This window comes from Aythya fuligula, chromosome 3, assembly GCF_009819795.1.
Source record: "Aythya fuligula isolate bAytFul2 chromosome 3, bAytFul2.pri, whole genome shotgun sequence".
In the NCBI taxonomy this organism is placed as follows: Eukaryota; Metazoa; Chordata; class Aves; order Anseriformes; family Anatidae; genus Aythya; species Aythya fuligula.
The window spans coordinates 68,872,868-68,893,458 of record NC_045561.1 but is presented as its reverse complement, the minus strand read 5'-3'; the positions used below and the strand labels follow the sequence as shown (position 1 = coordinate 68,893,458).

The 20,591-nt window shown below is 44.8% G+C and overlaps 1 protein-coding gene across 4 annotated transcripts in view; it reads right to left on the bottom strand.

Moving 5' to 3' along the window:
- Positions 1-19,420, bottom strand: part of LIN28B (lin-28 homolog B) — a 96,451-nt gene extending 77,031 nt beyond the window's left edge. The window contains exons 1-3 of one of the 4 annotated variants that reach the window (XM_032184986.1): positions 19,370-19,420; positions 10,023-10,071; positions 5,092-5,279 (exon numbers count right to left, since the gene is read on the bottom strand). In XM_032184986.1, coding sequence (XP_032040877.1) covers positions 5,092-5,279; positions 10,023-10,056 — 222 coding nt within the window. In that variant the 5' untranslated portion in view covers positions 10,057-10,071; positions 19,370-19,420. Of the gene's footprint in view, positions 1-5,091; positions 5,280-6,302; positions 6,596-10,022; positions 10,072-19,369 lie in introns of those variants that run through there. The other 3 variants (XM_032184987.1, XM_032184988.1, XM_032184989.1) reach the window with 3 other exon arrangements.
- Between the last annotated feature and the right edge of the window lie 1,171 nt (positions 19,421-20,591).

The following is a 20,591-nucleotide window of genomic DNA, read 5'->3' as shown; positions in this document are numbered from 1 at the left end:
ACACCCACGTCTTCAGCACAGGTCTGATCTCTGCCAGATCTCTTATATACATGCTCACTGCAGACACGGTTATTCCACATTCACTTCCTTCCTCAGCTTCCCTGTCTAAACCCTGATAGCCACTTTTGTTTTGATTAGGACCGGGTTTGCCTGGTCCCCAGCAGAAGTCAAGGGAGGCAAGTTTGGAACAACACACGCTGCATGGAGGCTTGTGTACTTCAAACAGGCATTGGTATGTGCCATTTAACAACAAAGAGCGAAGCAATATTGATCTCACTTGCTCACCCAGAACTTCCAGTTCTCCTGAACAACTAAGTAGCTTTTACAGGCTTCTACCATAGCAATGCAAAAATGGAAAAGATGTGCTGAATGAATGAATTCATCCTTGTGAAAGCACAGAATCACGTCACAGCATTAGAAACAGTGTTCGATGTGTTATGCCGTGCTCAACCTTATCCTAGAAAAAGTAGTATAGCTACAACATTAGGATCTAAAAGACCAGGCACCTGATTCATCATCAAAAAGGATGTTTGGCCAAATTAAAAAGAAAAAAGAAAAAAAAGACTTTTCAGGAGTCTAATTTTCCCTTTATTCTTGTGCTTATAATCATACCCCAACAGTCTCAGTAATTTTCCCTCTCTCTTTTGTTCTATGTTATTGCTGCAAGTACCTGTAAGAGCAAAATTTACAATATACAAACTAAAGTGCAGTTCAGAACAGTGCAGGAAAGACTCACTGCAAGAAGAAGCAAAAAGAAAAGGCTCTCTTCTATTGTTATCAGATCTTGCAACAACAGTAACTTGCAGCAACAGTAAAAGTTCAGATGAAAGTGAGAAATTTCAAACCAGCCATGTTCATTTTAATGAGAAAACAAAATACACCAACTCCTGCACGCTGCTCCTCCCTTCCTTCCTCTCCCCATCTCATAAAAGAGCATCCCAAAGAAGGATCACGTTTTAAGGTCCCAGTTCAGAAATCCTAGATCAATCCCTGAATGCGGTAAGAATTTTGGACTGCAGTAAGGTCCAAGCAAACATTTTCTAATCTGATCAACCCATCTCACACTGAAAAAACATATAACACAGAACATGAAATTATAACCCTTGAAATTCACAAACGTATTTAATCGCATCTATTTACACGGTACCCTTCCCTTCAGTATCACCTTTAACGTATGTGCTTTATGCTTAACAAAGAAAAGTATAGGTTTCTGACATGATCCATGCAAAATATATGCAAAAGACAGAATCCAGAGCATTTACACTTTACCACCAGCATTCAAAAAACGTAGAGAAGTTGCGTGTACAATTTTGAGCATGCAGTAAGGCAAACATCCTGATTTTATTAAAGCTCAAACTCTTATTAGTTCTTAGCAATGAAAACCTTTTTTTTTCCCCATGTGCATCACAAGAAATTTTGCTCACTTCACCTCTCCAGTCTGTTTCACCCCTTGTTAAATTTAAGAAAAAAATCAAGAGCTGTTTACACATAACTATGTGTAACATTCACATCATAAAAGAGAATTAATCTATATTACCTATTCCATGCTAACCTATTAAAAAATCCAAAATACAATACTGAGCCAAATTAAGTAAGGTGCACAGTCCTTGTATTTAAGAGTTACAAGGGACTGACATTGCTACTTTTTTTTTTTTTTTTTTTTTTTGTGGAAGAAACACTGGACTAGGCACGCTGCTGGATTTGCCATGGGTTGTCTCAAAAACTTGTAATTGTTATACGATACTGAATGACTCCAGTACATGGCAATGACACAAACCATCAGAGTAAAGCAAATAAAAAATAATAAAAGACAGGAGTGTAAATGTATGGGTGTACCTTATTTACGTTACACAAACAGCAGATGCACATATGTAATCACTGACATGTTTCTGCCTGAAATGATGCTTGTAACTCTAGGTACCTCATTACCAGAAGGGTAACAACAACCTAAAGGTAGTTCAGAGTAGATCAATCAAAATGATTAGTGCTGTAGGAAGGACTTAAAAGGGAGAGTTAAAAACTCAATACTGCAGCTGTTACATGAACAGAATTTTCACTGAGTGAAGGAGGGGGCTTAAACACAAGCATTGTCTGCTAAAAATAGATATCAATATAATTGTTTAATTAGTGAAGCACTGACTTTAGAAAAATATGACCACAATCTGCACACAACCAAGGGGAACTCCAAGATGGAAGAAAGAAAAATCATTCACTGCAAGCTTTAAAAACTAGATATAATGAGCTTAAACTATTACAAGAATTTTGACTCCACATTCAAGATGTTTTTGCTCACAGCAAGCTCTCATAAACTGAGCATAACCTCACCAAGGAAAGGTAAGATAAGGCAATAAAAATATTGTCGCTAGGTTCAAACCAGCTTTTACCAGACTTGGACTGAGTAAGGTGGAAGCTTCTTTCTTCTACTTAGACCGCCTGATTCCACAAAATGATTTTCGTAGATACAAACATTGCAGAATGGGTGATCGCACGCAGAAAAGCATGCACACTTAAACGATGAACTCTTTTCAAAGCAGCTTTAAACAGCAATATTTTGTTTCGACAGATTAATAAACTAATGTCTTTGCCTTGAAAGGAACCTTTCACATGACTAAATTTTTCAAACAAATGAGACTAATAAGAATAGGGTCCAATCAAGCAGCCTACTCCGTTGTAGGAGCCGACTGTTAAATATCATTACTGATTTAAAGGCATTTTTATGCTCTGGCTGCTACTGGTACCATCGGTCAGGTAGCCAGCTAACACAAAGCATTCTGTATACCAGTATGAATTATCCAAAACGTACTTGGAACCAAAATATATGCTGCTTCTCTCCATTTCTTTAAACAGAAAAATTCTGCTTTGGACTGATGGAAAGAAGATAATGTCAACGTGAAGTTTATGTACATTGCAGGTTTCATCAGGAAGAAGAAAGCAAGAAACATACTTGCTTTGTTCTAGGAGTAATCCATTACGGGATATTAATCAATGCGCTCAGTAAAACATAGCTCTAAGAAACACTCAGAATGACTGAGGTGCGCAGTTCCTGTGCAACAAAACGTGCTGGTTTTCAGTGCATTTTACACCACGACATATCTTAGACACCTAAAAATACTGGCAAATTGCAGATTACTGAATTGTTAACAAACACTTCTAAAATTCCCTTCATGTAGAAGGTTCCATCCTTTAGCGGAGTGGGCACAACACAGCAGAAATCCAAATTTACCACAGACTTTCCAAATTTTTTTTCTATGACTACTTTCAATTGTGGCCCACCAAGGTACACCCATACCTTGTCTAATATTACTTAAATGTATCACCTCATCATGCAGTTCAACACCTTTCTATTTCCACAGTTCTAATATCATTGTTTCCAAACGTATCTTTTTATTAATAACGCTGCTGTACTTTAAATGCTTGTTCTCTATTATTTGAGAAGCAACAAGAATAACATGCATTAATGTAAAATTAGATGAAAAAATAGTTTTGTTTTGTTTTTTTAATAAACCATAAAGTAAATTTACAGAACTATAAAGAGCAATGTCGTGACTTAAAAATGTACAAAGAGGGGAAGACGGTGAGGGGGAAACGGGAGGACAAACAATCCTATTTCAGTAAGTATTTACTTAATTCAATTCGTAAAGGAAAAAAAAGTAGTAGCAAAGGCGGGTGGCACCTCTATGCCAGTACAAAGCAAGAAGCGTAAGAATTCAATAAATTCACTACTTAATTCCACACTTTGTCTGTAATTCCAAATGCAAACAGCAAATACTGATGGCCAGGCCCTTAGGCATGGGGGATGTTTAACACGCCGAGGTCAGAAATCCATTCCACCACCACAAGGAGCAAGACCACACGCCACAGAAGCGCTGTAAGTTTTAGTCACCTTTATATTAATTCATGAAAAGCACATTGCTCGAAAAAACCTGGTGAAAGCTAGCACAAAATGAAGCCAGGCCACCAAATGGAACAGAAAAACGGGCTCCCTGTGCAGTCATGCAACAACCCTCCCTCCTGAGTTGCAAACGTCATAGAAAATGGACAACTACGTAAAAAGTTAAGATGCCTTTTTGCCTCCCTAACATGGCCCTAGCCAAGCCCAAAATGGTCTCTTCACCTATCAGATGCTGCTCCTCTGTTCCCTGATCGCAGAGGAGAGCGGTGAAATTCAAAACAGCGCTGTTGCAACTGGAGACTAACACAAGGACCAGGGGAGGTCTACACACACGCCTTCCCCACAAACCACGCTGCAGAACTTGGGAAAAGCTCCCTTCAGCTTACGATTTTACAAGCCGCCTGCATCTGAAACTCCTTCACCTGAAGGCATTCAGATACAGGCTTCCACATTCACAACAGCAACACCGTTCATGCTGGTATGCTTAAAAATAAAAACAATGGCCACGGGCTTCTTCTCTAACAGCCTTACAGAGACCATGCTTTTGGTCTGACTCCTTAATCGTTACATTTTTTTTTTTCTAGGCAGGAATATTTAAAAATCAACCAAACAAACCACACGCGTGTTTCAGTTTATCACCACGGGGACACTCTCAGGCCTGAATTACTGCAAAATAACACTATAATTATGCCTCAATTGCACTAACTAATCTCAAACGAGCTTTTAAAAAACAATTCGAGGTTTACAAGAAAAGTGTTTAAAATGCATTCAAACGTTACCTAAAGGAAAAGATCTTTATTTATCCCTTTCTGACTTTAGTTTCAAGCAGATTCCAAGGAAAAGCGTATCTGCTCCCGACCGGTGGGGTGACAAATTATAAACGTGGTTAAAAAGAAAAATGTAGCATTTAAAAATAAATAAATCACACGGGAAATTTTTTAAATTGAGGAGTAAGAGACAAGGAAACAACATCATCCTTTTGCACAAATCTTCGGCCGCAGAGGCTGTGCTCAATCTAACGATCTTATTTACTCCAATTGTGTGCTGCCAACAAAACAATTACCTAAGGCGACTTTTTAATTACAGATGTACCTAAATGCCTAGGAAAAAACAGGTTACTTCTCTCCACGTGAAACCGGAGCCCCACTGAGCTCAATCAGAAGCGGCAGGCAGAGATGGAAGACAAAAATGGGTCTTACTTGGTGTACAAAGACATCAACTGGAGACTCCAAGGGGCTTCCCTCTCGGTTACTCATGGAGATGAACCCGAATCCCATTCTCACATTGAACCATTTGCAATGGCCGGTTCCGTGCAAAACCTGGGATTCCTCCTCTTCTTCCTGCTCCGGCAACTTCCCGGGCTCCTCTCCACCTTTACTCGCCCCTGCTGAGGAAGAGGGAAAGGCGGGGGGGGATGGGGTGTGGGGGGGGGGAGAAAAGAGAGAGGGGGGGACAAGATGCAAAGCAGAGTTAAATTCTGGTAACATCCTTTGGCCACTGTGTAAAGGAGTTACTTCCGAGGAAACAGAAGAAAAAAAAAAAAAAAGCGAACACAACGCAATCAAAAACAAACTGCGAAAAGAGCTTTTTTTTTTTTTTCTCCTAAATTCAAAAATAAACAACCTTCTCCCCAAAACGCGTTAAAAATAATTAAAATAATAATAATAAAATCACCAGAGGTTACGGAGAGGAAACCCCGTGCGCGGAGGCTCTCCCTCTCGCCCTGCACAGGGCAGCAGCCCACGTTTCGCTACATACGTGTATTTTTCCATTTAACTCCATCTTTCAGCCACATTACAGCGCAGAAGGCGATACTTTACTTGAGTATTGCTGCTTTAAGACCGATCCCATAGCTCAAGAGCAACTCGCAGCCAAATTAGTCTCTCGTTGCAGGGCGCAGGAGCGGGGGGCGAGGGGGGGAGGCCGGCTCAGGAGGGGTGGAAGGGAGAGGAGAAGCCAAATTGGGGCGATTGCACAACTGGCTTATTGCACACGCCGCGCGGAAACCACTATTTTGCAACGCGCATCCATCCCTCCTCGGAATAAACTTTCGATTAAAGTTGGGACAGGTGTACCAGCGTTTTCTCATCCCACCACCGCGGCTGCGCTTAATCAAACAGGAACAATTCAAACAATAGCCCCCTGAAAGCTTCTCCAGCCCTGAATCGGAGTGGGCGGTACGGAACAGTTTTGGAGAGCCGTAACAATGGGTTTGCAGCAAGCCCCCTTGCGCGGGCCGATTAAAAAAAAAAAAAAAAAAAAAAAAAAAAGGGGGGGGGGGGGACGGCGAGAGGGGGGAGCCGGGGAGGGGGGAGAAGGGAGGGAGAGGGGGGGAGAGCGAGCGAGGCAGCGAGCGAAAATCAGAGTAAAACAATAGAAAAAAAAAAAAAAAAAAAAAGAGAGAATTAACCTTCGGCCATGTTGCCCCACGGGCCCTCTGCTCCAAACTCGTGAGATGAAAACTTTCCCTTTGGCTCGAAGCGGTCTTCTGCATTAACCTAACATCCTGATTTTGAACGATCCCAAATTTCGCTCGCATGGTCTAATGTGCGTTCCCTCTTTGGATTTTCCCCTTTCTCTCGCGCTCGGTTTCTGGCCCCCTGCGCACACGTGACTTTGTCAATTACATGCTTTCTTGCTACTAATTTCGCATCGGATCCTGGAGGGGTTGGCGAGAGGCAGGCGCAGCCAATCGCCATTGCAAGCGGGCTGACACGCCGCGGTAATTTATGAATGAACGCCGAATTTCCAGCGCCTCCTTTCCTTTTTTTTCCCTTACCCCCTTTTTTTTTCCTTTTTTTTTTTTTTTTTGTCCTCTTTCCCCTTTTTTTTTCTTTTCCTTTTTTTTTGTTTTCTTTTTTTGTCTTTCCTCTTTTTCTTTCCCTTTTATTTTTTTTATTTCCCCTTTCTCTTCCTTCCCCCCCCCCTTTTTTTTCCTTTCCCTTTTTATTTTTCCTTTCCCATTTTTTTCCTTTCCCTTTTTATTTTTCCTTTCCCTTTTTATTTTCCTTTCCCCCTTTTTTTTCCTTCCCCTTTTTATTCTTCCTTTTCCTTTTTTTTTTTTTTTTTGCCTTTCCCTTTTTACCCGCTCGCTTCTTCACGCTCCCCACCGCCCCCTCCCAGCCCCCCAACCCCCCTAGCGAGGGCCGCGGGACCCCGCCGCGCGGGCACGCGCGGGGCCAGGTGCGCGCGGACGAGCCGCCCCCACGTGCCCGCGCCCCGGCCGTGCCGTGCCCACCCGTGCGGGCGGGAGCGCGCCGCGGGTGCGCGCTATCACCTCCGCCGGGCCCGGGCCCGGGCCCGGGCCGGGGGCGCGCTTCGGGACATTTCGGGAGGGGGGAGGGGGAGCGGGGCGAGGAATTGCACTTCACAGGTTTCTCCGCCATCTCTTTCCGGGGGAGGGGATGTGATTAATGACTTCCTAAATAAGAGCCCGGTCTTCGAGCCTAGGGCTGGGGCGAACCTCAGGCGGCGGCGATTGTTCCCCGGGAGCGCGGAGGAGAGGGGGAGGAGGAGGAGGAGGAGGAGGAGGAGGAAGGAGGGGGCGCTACCAGAGAAAAGGATTTGCTAGAGAGGAGGAAGGCGGAAAAAAAAAAAAAAAAAAAAAAGCAAGCCGGAGGCAGCAGACAAAGAGAAGACGCGCAGGGCTGCCCGGGCGGTGCTGCCTCGGGGCCGGGCCACCAGCGGGGGGGCCCAGCCCGGCGCGGCCGCCTGGTGCTGCCCGGGGCGCGCCCCCGCGGCACCCGCAGCCCGCCAGCCCCTGCCGTCTTGTGGGAGCGTGGAAAACAAAAACCACCAACCACCTCCAGCACCAATTCAGCGCGCTCCGCTTTATTTTCCGCTCGCTGCCGTCAAGGTGTGAAGGGAGCCGCGAGGCGCTGCGGCTCAGCCGCCCCTGCGCTCCCCACCCACCCGCAGCGCACTTGCTGTGTTCGGGGGGCGGCGCGGCCGGGGAGGGCACCGGGATCCCCCGAAATCCTCCTCCTCGGATCCCCCGAAATCCTCCTCCTCAGCTCCCCCGGGTCCCGTTTGCGCCCTTTGTCCCCGGCCGGCAGCGCCGGGCGCAAGGCACGCCCGGGTGGGCAGCGGCGTGGGCGCAGGAGCGGGCGGGCGAGGGGAGCAGCAGCGCTAAATCCTGGCATTCCTCTGCAGTCCTCAACCGTAAATTTCCTACGGGTTATTTCAACAGAGGAGGTCGACTTCCTACGCTGACCCGCCCGGCAATACACCATTCCTCCGGGCACGGAGCCTCCCTCCCTCCCTCCCCCCCCCCCCCTTCGCCTCGGCGATTATTTTACGATATTCAATCAGCAGTAATTGTATAGGCTCGGGTCTTACGGCCGTGACCGTTTCTAATAGATAATAAACGCACGAGACGCTAACACGCGTGAAACCCCAGCCGTGAACGCAAAACCGAGGCTACCTGGCGATAAAAGTGCGCCCACCGCTTGCTGGGGGCGTGCGGGACGGCAAGCTGCCACGGGGCGAGCCCTCGCCGGCACCCCCTCAAAAAGAGGCAGCACATCCTGCTCAACCCCGTTTTCAGAGTCTTCAGGTTTTTTTCAGACGGATTTCTTCCACCAACTTTTGGTAGAAAAACACCTCGGAGGCTCCAATTTTAGTTAAACAGCCACAAACAAGCCGTTTGAGTTCATTACATTTAAAAGAAAGAAAGTCTTTTGTTAGCAAGTTTCATTTCAATTAAAATTTATCACGATACGTTCTTCAATGAATAAATGAAAAACTAAGAAAACTGATCGCAAAATTATTTGATTGCAAAAATATTTGTTACCATGTACTCGCACTGTAAAATAAATGGAGATTTTGTAAAATGGAGGGGGGGATTTGCGAAGGGTCTTTACTGAGATTTCCAGGCCTCCAGTATTAGTGGAATTAAGGTTGGGGTCACTGGACTGGTCACTGGTGTCAGATGTTATCGACTCATTCATTTCCTGCAAGGGACATCAGCCTTTCAAGTTTTGTGGAAGGTAGAGAGCTGTTGCCAGCTGGGAACTCTCCGCGAAAAAAAAAAAAAAAAGAGAGAGAGAGAGAGAGAAAGAAAAAAAAAAGAAGGAAAAGAAAAAAAAAGGAAAAAAAAAAAAAAGAAAAATAAAGAGCACAAACATCTTACCAAAAATCCCCAAATTCAATCACTAAGAATCAGCCATACATTTTTCCGGGGAGGTAGGTTGGGGGGGAGCAAGAGGATAAAGGGGGAAAATCCTACAGAACAAGCCAGGTCAAGCCAAAACGGGCTGAATGGTAATAGTTCACCTATCGAGAGCTATTTCTATTCTGAAGTTTCGCTAATGGGACGCTAATTCGGTAAAGACAATGGCACGGGGCTGGATCTTTGTCCTTCCAAACGCACAGGAAGAGCTCACTCCAAACTCTGTAACCGAGCGGTGCCGGTTTTCCAATCCGTCACCCTCCCAGCGCTTTTAAAGCCCAGAGCCCGACGTCTTCCGTCCCTCGCAACACAACCCAAGCCGGATCCCTCCCCCAGCCCCGGGCACCCCCCGGGCACCCTCCCGCGTGTCCGTGCGCCGAGCTTTACACTGCAAAGCGGAGCTGCGGCTGCAGCCGCGCCTCCCCAGCGCGCCGCCGGGACAGCCGCCCCTACGGCCACCCCTCAGCCGCCGGGCCGCCCGACGGCGCGGCTGCGGGCAGCCCCGGGGGCGCCTCCCGGTGCTGCCCCTCACCTGGGCAGCGCCCGCCCACCGGCCGCGGCGGCGTAGCCTGAGGCGAGGCGCCCGCCCCGAGCCGCCCCCGCGGGGCACGGCCCCGCCGCCTCCCGGGGCGACGCAGCGCCTCGCCGCGGGCAGCTCCGCGCCCCCGCCCCGCGCATGCGCCGGGGCCGCGGTGAGCCCTCGGTCAGGGCGCGGGGCAGGTACGGGGCGGGGGGCGCCGCCCGCGCACCCCTCACGGGGCTCGTGTGTCCCGCACGACGCTCAGGGTGCAGCCCGAGCTGCCGAGCCCGTGGGGGAAATTAATGGAAATTACTGATTTTTCGCTTTTCCTTCCAGGAAAACGCATCGCGCGGGGCGCGCCGTGAGGCAGCGGGGCGCCAGCGCTGCAGTGCCTCGGTTTCACAAAGTCAGCCGCGCAAGGAGCTGTAGCAGAGACTGACCTGAGCCTGAGGAGACCTTCCTGAATGACCTCATCGTCTGCCGAGGAACCTAAAATCAGAGAGCCGGAGTCAGTGCTGTGTACGCTGTACCCGAGTACCATATTTAATTACCCCTGCTCCAGTTTAACGGCTCATTAAAAGGCCATAAAATGCCAGCGCATTGACTCTGTGAAGTGACCTGTAAACTTATTAACTGTGCCAGACTTACCTAGCTCATCAGAACCACAAAGAGATAACCGAGACATGGCATAAAACCCAGCCGACTCCCTCTCCCCCTCTTCTTTTAAAGCATCCTTAAAAGCATTGTCCTACTATAAAAGCTCTGCAGCTGATGACAGCAGAGGGAAGAGACACAGATTTGCAGGATATTGGAAGGTGTTCTTTTCCTTTATCAATATTTAATCGCAATAGGTAACTTAAGAACTAGCGACTCTTGTCTTTACTACGCTTAAATTGTACAAATTAAGCACTCAGTCATACGCTGTATATGATTTAAAAAGTAGTAAGAATTATTCTTTGGCATTCTTCCATGGTCAAAACTGTAACTCATTGCGAATCTGTGAGTATCAATACAAAAATGCTTTCAATTACATCAGCTATAGAATCGCAGAGCATAATTTGTGATAATGCTACACGCTAAGTCTCCAGGAGAACAAAAGCAATTAGTCATAAAATACAGATGTTTGGCTTTGCTGAAGCTCCATGGAAAGTGTACTTTTGTTCTAGCTAAGAACGGTCTAATTATGTACAAATATCAAATTGTAAAAATATCATACAGAAAGCAAGTGCCACAGATGGTAAGAAGCATGGAGGAAAAGACCTTATTTTTGAAGTCAGCTTGTTACTTCGGCTATCCAGTTTGTTTAATAAATGAAAGATGAATAGATAGGAGCATGCACAAACTCACCTGCTACAAGCCTGTCCTCATCACCCTCCCTCTGCTACCTTTTGATTAATCCACTTTAACTAAAACCCATCCAAAGCACACATTATCCTCCTGTTTGATGTAAGCCTGAATCTCCTTAAGAAATCTGAGATTTATCTTTTTCCCATTTTAAGAGCATGCCCCGACTGTTATTCTGCCTTTTTTTTTTTTTTCCTTTTTCCTAAAAAAATAGGATATCCCAGTAGGACTTGGCAAAGCCTGAAGATGAATGGTAAGGACAAATGAGAATCAAGTTTCCCTAACTTCCTTTTCCCCTACAGCCAGCTATCCTGAGTCCTTTACAAACACCAGAAGTTGGAAAATGGGATGGCACTATCTTTCCTTTCAGTGCAACAACTGTAACAAGTGAATTCTGTTCCTCTTCTTTACTAATAACTAAGTTTTCCACAAGAATTGTGTGGACTTTTGCTTTGTATTGAACCTAACCCCGCTTTTACACCTTCAAGCACTGAAGCCCAATCTCTGTGCCTGCTTCTTTGTTCTGCCAACCTGTGGCTATGTGGCTTTTGTGTCTTTCAGATTTACTTGCATTATTTATGCAACATAATGAAATATGCAAGCATAGAGTAAAGGATCCGTTCTTGGCTTTGACATGTAGTCTGCTTCAGTTTATGAAGGGATTAAAAATAAATATTTAGGGGAGTAGTGTTGGGACTCGAAGGGGTAAAGCACAGTTCTTAAAAACTGTAGCAGAAAACAGCACAAATAAGTTATTCTTGTTTCCAGTATCACTCTTCCAAAATATACGTTAAGCATTGCATATTTGAAAACACTCATAAACATGTGAGTAGAAGGGGGTGTAATTCTTTATTATTATTACTATTATTAAGTAGAAGGGGGCATTTTTTAATGTACATTACAATTTACATTACATTATGTACATGTTACATGTACATATTACATGTACATTACAGATTACAACTACTATAAAGTAGTTGTAATAACTTGCTTCCCAATACGACACACAAAACTTGCCACAAGGGATGTTAGCATAGAAAAGCCTGAACTCATGTTGGAACCAGATAGTTTAAATGGGAAACTGATTGGCATGTATTTTATTTTCAGTACTTTCCTACTGAAAGTCATAAGAAGTCTGTCACACATAAATGGAAGCAAGTTTGGATTATGAAACGACTGATGGTCAACTCTCCTATGCCTCCCTGTACTACACAAAATGGAAAAAAGTATTTTGGTATGTTAGTTCCGAAACTATCTTGGCATTTACATTAACTTTACAACTGCAAATAACAAACAACTATTTAGGAATTATGTACTGGACAGCAAGACATTTTTAGAGAAAAGGTAACTTTGAAAGCAATCCAAACTGCATTCACAGTGTGCAGAAGGATTCTGTGACAACAGGCACAACAAATAATGCAGCTGAACACCATATGGAATTATTGCAGGATAGGAAACACAATGAAAGGAGTTAAAGACAAACTGACAGACAAAAACAGTAGTGCACCTCCACCACATTACAGTTAGCACATTGTACAATTCGACTTACTTATCTAACAACTTACATCGTTTTTGACAATAAGAAGTTTTTGACAACATCTTATTGGTCACTGGAAAATAATAGTAAGTTTATACCTATTTTGCTTTAAAAAATCGATAAGCAGTGTTTTGATTTTCAGATCGTAAACTTACTAGATTAAGCAAGCTTGCTACCTAAAAGATTTAGAAACGTAATTGCTTGGATGAAGGTAAAACAAACACTTATTCATATTTAAATAAGTTACACGATTTTCTCAAAAAATAAGTCAAAATAATTTTTCAGATGTTAAACCTGCTTCTTCTGCAGGCAGTGGTAGCTGGGAGACTAATTTCTTCCATGCAGTAAAGCCACCAGTATTTTTTTTAAGAATGGATACTCTAAGAACTGTCACAGTGCAGAATTTGAGAAAAAAAGAACATCAGTGCTTCATGTTGCAACAACATTATAAAGAGGAAAGGAACAGGGGGAAACATGCCAATGGTAAGGGAGCTCCTTAGTAGAATTCATCAGTAGTGAAGACTTAAAATGATGAATGCTGGAAAATATATCAAAAATTGAAAACCTTTTAATATAGAACCCTAGCATAGAAAGAGCATAGAATAATCTTCATATTTTTATATTCTATTAACATTTTATAATTAATAAACTTTGTTGTTTATCTTTTGAAACAGTCAAAACCAAACAGACAAAAAACTTCAAACTTCATTTAACTTTTAAACTTGTTTTAAGAATATTTACATGTGTGTTTTGTTTTGTTTTTTGTTTTTTTTTTAATGTACAGTTCTAAATAATGGATTTGCACCTGAGATGTTTTCATAGTTTTAACTCTCCTGCTTTTGTTTCATTAAGTAAAATAATTAGAATAGAATGAAAAAAGGTTCTGAAGTTGGACACTTGTGCGTCAGTATCCTTACATAATCACAGAAAGAAAAAAAAAAAACACGATTTCATTTAGTCTAGTCAAAATTTGTTTTCTTCCACACTTCTTCGTCCATTACAGTATTAACAAGCGAATATAAAAGCAAGTGCATGTGAGAATTTCAAGCATCAATGCTGAAACATTTCGAAAGTGCTGGTTCAAGAAAATGCATTAAACAATAGCAAATGAAAATCTGGTCTTTCTGTTCTAACTGGACCCTGTTCTGTAACTGCTCTGAAGTGGTAAATATGGTTTGAAGTAAATAAAATCACTTGGTAATAGCTGAGGTATGCTTTACCCAGATATAAGAAGAGGCTAAGCATAGCCTAGTTTTTAAAAAAGGCAGCACACACTTTTTAAGATGAAACATACAGTTATGCAACTTTTAGCTGCCTGTAAGATTGTCATTTGACTACAGTGGGGACAGGAACAGAGAAAGGTAAAATGTGCTGCCAGCACTGTTATGAATCTGATTCTTTTGACCAATACAAAAGGAACAATAAATCACACTGTATCCGATTCAAAGCCAGTGAAACCCTGCCAACTATATAAATAGGATCAAAGTTTTTCTTTAAAACGTAATACTATTGTTATATATGGGCAGTATTTTGGCATTAAAAATATTTAGGATTCATTTAGATTAAAACTTTAATACCATATTAAAGCAACATGGTGAACAAGATTATTTTGACTTCAGAATTGAAATTAGATACATGGTTCTCATCTTAAGCATATTTGACTTAGTATAATCTAATTTAATACACTCTGCATTTAGATGTATGTAGGTTAAGCAACTGAATGATTTTTTAAAAAGTGGAATAAGTAACTTGAAACCAATGTTTTGTAAGAGTCAAAGATGACTTTAAAAAAAAAAAAAAAGCATGACTATTTAAAAGAATTAACACCTCTTTTTCCTGCTTTGTTTGTATTTGCAGTATTTTGTTCCCTATTTACAGTTACTGTGGGTATTTTGAAATTGTCTCTAATTGATTTACCATGTGTTCTGTATGTTCCTAAGCAAATGAAATTATGAGAAACTACCTTCTGATTTTATTATTTTGTTTTCAGAGTGTTTTTTTTTTTTTTTTTAATATTTAAATCAATTACTTGTTATGGAAAAATCCTTTGGATGCCACAAGTTATAAGTCATAGATAGACCAATATATTTTTCATAGTTTGATCATTAACTTATTTTGTAGTTATTTATGCATGTGAAAAACAACATAATTTCTAAGTTTATAAATAAGTAATAAAATCTGTTTGCAAACAAAACAATACTATATAAGCCCTGCACATATATACTTTAATGGCCAAATAAAGAAAGACGTGTACACCCACTATGGTAACAAGATGAATTAAATTTTTATTTTTTTAGTTAAAGGAAAAACCTTTCCCATTGTTCCTAGTTACACCATATTGAATGTGTATTGCTCACATTCAGTGTAGAAATATCACATTTTTTATCCAGAATTCTATGTGCTTTTTCTCAATGCAAAACCTTTATTTAACCAGGATTAAAGGTGTTCTATAAAAAAAATGTATAATTTACAACTTTTGTTTAGGTTATAAAAATACACTTGGCAACTAAGAGTTTATCATCCCATCGAATGTGATTACACTACTACAAGTTTTATTTGAAAAAATATTCTACAGGCTTTTATTTGTTTTTATAATAACTTTAGTATGGTCTCCTCTCAGAGATTTTTTTACATTTACCAAATATTTGTTTTCATGGAATTTCCCCTTAATCTTTGACGTATCCTTTCCCTTGCACATAATCTTTGTTTTATTTTTACATGCCATTAACCTACAAAACATAGAATTTTATTTTTGATCACTTAGTTATTATTTGAGAATGTCAATAGATTTACATATGGATTCTTTTGGCATATTTTTTTCATAATGAGCTAATATTAATATTGACACTTAACAAATAATAAAATGATCAAACCAAAGGATATACAAGTGAAACAATAGATTGGTGTCTATATTTGAAACACCAACATTAATTTTTGGATTAATCACGGATTGTGCAGGGTATATGGTATTTTTCTAATTTTAACTGGAGCTTAGAGTAGTCCTATATATCAAACCTTATAAGTCACTGTTTAAAACAACCAAGCAAATAAAGTAATGCAATGGTCATTTTTTATACATTTTAGTGTAGATAGTTTATTAATTCAAATTAGAAAAAAGAACACAGGAATATCAGTGATATATAACTAAAAAGTCATGATCTCTAAAATCAAAGTTTAAAATCTTTAAAAATTAGTGCATGCATCAGTGAACTTGTGCAAGAGATAGTATCTGAAAGAAAAGTAAAAACTTACTATGCAACACAAAAATACCAGAGAGGATACAAATTTTAACAGTATAATTTGTGGACATTATCACAGGTGTTGCAATATTGCACCTGGTGCAAGTATGTATCAAATGTTACCTACACAATATTTATTAAATATGCTTAGAATATTAGGGAGACTGGGTTTAAGGTATATGTGATACTATTAGTGGAAATACTGAAATAACACCTTCAAATAGTTAACAATCCCAAATCTTAAGTAGCGAAAAAATACAACATTGCTTATAATGAAACAATAATCACATATGTACATACTAGTTAAGTGAACAGTCTGTGCAATTACTGGACACTGACATGGAGAATGCTGCAGACTCAAAGCTGGATTTTTGGGAAGAGAAGTGCTTTGCTGTGAACAATAGGTATGCACAGCAATGCCAAAATGTAAATACCTGCAATGTAACTTCATTGAAATCATAGTATCTATCCCTAGAATATACCTCCTTTGCTAAGATCACTGAAAACACACAGAATGGCTACTCTTTTCTTCTCACTAAATACAGACAGTAGATTATTAAATGTTAGATTAAGAAATTGATGTAAATATTTAAATTTAGACAAACCTGCATCTGTCAATAACAGTGGCACATATTCAGGCTTAAGCCACATTCGAGAAAGGAAGGAATTGTGTAAAACTACCTCTATTTCTCTGTTAAAACCGACTAGTTAAATATTACAGTCCTTGCTTTTCTGTATAATTAAGCTTTTGTTCAACCGTGAAAAAACTAGAAACTGATTGCTTGAAAATGAGCTGCGTGACCTTTGTCCCGGTTTGTCACCTTTGACCTTTAATTTGAAGACCCTGGATATCAATTCATTCTATTTTTAGAAGCAGCATGTTAAAAAGTCCACACGTTTTTAAATTTTGTATCCTCACGTACGAAACATCTCGGGTTGTTTTTCTTTTTTCTGACGTCTACACGCCAAACCGGGGGGTGCATTCGGTTTTTATTATGCAACCGCATTACACGCAGCGTGCAATGACAGCAAATGAACACTTGTCTGTGCGGTGGAAAAAACAAACCAACCTTATTATTATATATATATATATATATATTTTTTTTTTTCGTGGAGCGGAGATGCCGAGGCACCTTACAGCGAATTCGGGAAAATAAAATGACTCCAGATTGCACGCCTTGCGAAACGCAACGCCTCTTTTCCGAGAAAGAAAGCCTGCATCTGTGCTCGCATCGCTGCTAAGGCTGCCTGTGTTCTCTCGCACCGCTGTCCCGGCGGTTACCCGCTGCTCGCCGATCACCCGCTGCTCTCCTGTTCCCTTTCCCGGCGCCTCTCCACGAGCCCAGCCGGCGGCTCAAAGCAGCGCACGGCTTCCAGCCCCTGCGAGCCGAGCCGAGCCGGGCAAAGCCGAGCCGAGCCCAGCCCCCGGCGGCAGGGCGCCGTTCAGCACTGCGGCCAGCGACAGCCGCCGGCCGAGCCCAGCCCAGCCCAGCCCAGCCCGACGGGGCGGGCACGGGGCCGGCCGCTGGGTGCAGCCCCCCCGGGCCCGCTGGGTGCAGCCTCCCCCGGGAGGGGTCTGCAGGCGGGGGGGGAGCACGGGTCCTGCCGCTCCTCGGCGCTGTGGCAGCCCGAGGCTGAGCGCTGCAGCCTGGCGGTGCTACAGGCAGCAGCCGCTCAGGCCTAGGAGGGAACCGCTCTGGGTCTTTTCTCCTTCGTGCGTTTAGCGCTCTTCCTCTTCTGAAACGCTAACGCACACCGGGTAATGCATTCCCACGTCAAAATTAAAAAAATGAGGCGCTGCTGAAACTGAAGGCACGTGCCTTTCACGGAAGGAGTTTCCAACACAAAAGGCAGCCGTTTGTTTCCAGCACAGCAACACAGGCACAATTTTTACCCCTCCTGTTCCTACTGCACAGGGTAACACCAGCCCTGGTCACTACTTCTGCCGCTGCCTACCAGGGTTTGTTTCACTACAGCAAAGGAAACTTGGCTTCCCGGTGTATTAATAATTAAGGTAATAATTTAATTCAGTATTGATTCTTACTACTCTATACCGAGGGGAAAAAACAGTGCAATTCCTTAAAGAACTGTGGCTTAGTTGCCTCTCTTATCAGCTGTTCTCCAAACAAGCCTGACAGCATTGTCCCCCCTAGAGTTTCCTTCCCATGTTTTTTTGTATGTTTTAAAACATAAATCACTGTTGTAGTTTTGTAAAGCAATGCCTGCAGGTATCAATCTAATAAGCACTACTGCTCTTTAATGCAATATTGCATCCAGATATTTAAATTAATTACAACCAAATTTAAGTGTAATTGTTTTATTAATAACTGATGCCTTGCTTGTGACAGGGTGTTTCTCTATACCTGTAACTATTAACAGCACTTGCAAGCAAGATGTGAAATTCCAGGACAGCCTGCGAGGTGGGGAAAAAACAACCCTGCGTACGGCCTATTTAAAAAGAAAAGCGGGATGTTTACGTAAGGGAAAATTGTAAAATCTTTAGCCGAACTGGTAGAGTATCACTGTGTCTTCTTTCCCCACCACTGGGAGAATGCCACACAGCCTATTAGCAGGTGCGAGCAAATTAACAACCGGGAAGAGAAAAACAAGCAAACGAATCAAATCTCTTTAGGTAATATGTTTATCAGCTCAGAGTGGATAATTCCCCAGTGTTAAGACAGAGAGAGATTTGAAATGAACCTGGAGCTGTCAGATCTGTTCCGGGGACGGCCACACCTCACCCCGCAGCAGCTCGGGCAGCTCACCTCCATGCGCTGCTCCGGAGCTAACCCTGCAGGTAACCCTCCCTTCAGGTCACCTACCGCCGCTGCCACTCGCTGCGTGCCTTACCCCTACACCCTGCTCGCTGCATCTCACCGGGGCCGCCGGTGCTCGACACGGAAGCGCGGCCAGACCCCGTTAGGCAAGCAGCAGGCGAAAACACCATTGTGCTTCCCGGGCACCAGCAGCAGGAGGAGGAGGCAGCCGCCGGCCTCGCCCACGCCCGCAGCCCGGGGGCGGCTCCGCCCGGCTCCCGCGGTGCCGGCGGCCACGGGGCAGGGCCGGCGCTGCCGGGGCGCTCTCCCCCTCAGCACCACGCGTCCGCCCCTGCGGTGCCGTCCCCACCTCCCGCTCGGCACCGGCGGATCCCGTTACCGGCCCCGCTCCCCCCCAGCCCAGCCCGGCCCGGCCCGGCCCCCCGCGGCCCCGCTCTCCCTCCCCGGCCGCCCCTCGGTGCCGGTGCCGGTGGCGGAGCGGCAGGGAGCCAGCCATTCAAAATGGCGGCCCCGCTCGCGTTTAAACCCCGCGCACGGCCCCGCCCCGGCCCCGCGGCCCCGCCGCCGGTTACCGCTGCCCCCCCCCTCCCCTCCTTACCCTCACCCTCCACCTCCGCCCCTCCCCTCCCCGCTGCCCCCCGAGGGCTGAAGGCGCCGCCCGGCGGCCCCCACGCTTCGCACCCGTGTGTGTGTGTGTGTCCCCCCCCCTCTCTTCTCCCGGTTCCCCGGGGCGGCCCCCGCCATCCCGTGTCAGCGGCGGGCCGCCCCCTGGCGTCGGGCTGCCGCAGCGTCCCGCCGGGCCGAGCCCGAGCCCAGCCCGGCAGGTGCCGGGGCGCTGAGGAGGAGGAGGATGAGGAAGGCTGGGGGGGGGGGGGGGGGGTCTCGCTTACCTCCCGCGCGCCATGGTGGTGGCCGGGCTCGGCGGGGCGGCGGGCGGAGGGGCCGGGGGAGGGCACCCACCGACGGGCGCCTTCCCGAGCCGCTGGGGGAGGACGAGGACGAGGAGGAGGAGAAGGAGGAGGATGAGGAGGATGGAGGAGAAGGAGCCAGCCGCAGCGAGCCAGCCAGCCAGCCGGCCGGGAGGGGCGGCGGGCAGCCGCGGCCCCAGCGCTGCCTCACGCCGCAGCCGCCGCCGCGCACCTGCCCGCCCGCCCGCCGCCCTCACGGGCGCCCGGCGGCTGCGCGCGGGGGCGCTCGAGGGCAGCGGGAGCCCGCGGGCGGGGCGGGGCGGGGCGGGGCCGGGCCGGGCAGGGCCCTCCCGGTGGGGGCTGAGGGGCTGAGCCCGGCCCCTCGGTGCTTGGGGTCGGGGGGTGCCTGAGGGGTGCCGGCATCCGGGCGGCTGGGGCTGGCCACGCAGGAGGGCGTCCAGGTGGGGTTTGGGTGTCTCCAGAGGAGGAGACGCCTCAAGGGGAGGCTGGGGAGCACAGCGCCGTTGAGGTTTATTGGGGTGTAGGTCTAGGAAACTGCTCTGTGCGTGTCTCCCAGGTGAAATTTCAGTAGCCATGTTTTGCTGGTGCTCCTAGTGCTTGGCTACGCTACCTAAAATGTACTGTGCGCTCTCTGTATGGGTAGGTGTGTATATGTAAAAATAAATCTAGCTTAATGCATAGCTATATCACCCTGACACAGGTCCAGACACAGTTTGCCAATAGGTTGAAGATGTGTGATCTCTTCTGGAAAACCAACCAACCAACCAAACCAAAACAACAACAAAACAAACAAAGCAAAACCAACCAAACAAAGAAACCACCACAGTCACAACTTAATTTCTCATTTTTTACCTTTATCTCCAATAGATGAGGAAAAGTTCTTGCCTGGTGTTTCATCTTTTGTTCTCTTTTCCATCATTTTCTCGGTTAAAGAAACCTACCTACCTGCTTTGCTTTTGTGCCCTCGTTGTATGGCATAGTCTGCTTTTATAGCAAGCTTGTATAAAACAAATTATGTATGAAAAATAAACAGAATTGAACTCTTTCAATAAATAACTGAACTGCAAATAGCTTGAAGGACTGCACAAACACATGCTTTTATGCCACGTTCCATTTCTCAGCTTTTAGTCATTGTGCTTGTTCATTGGGTTTCCCCTGAGAACTTGGTGGAAAAACTGTTTCT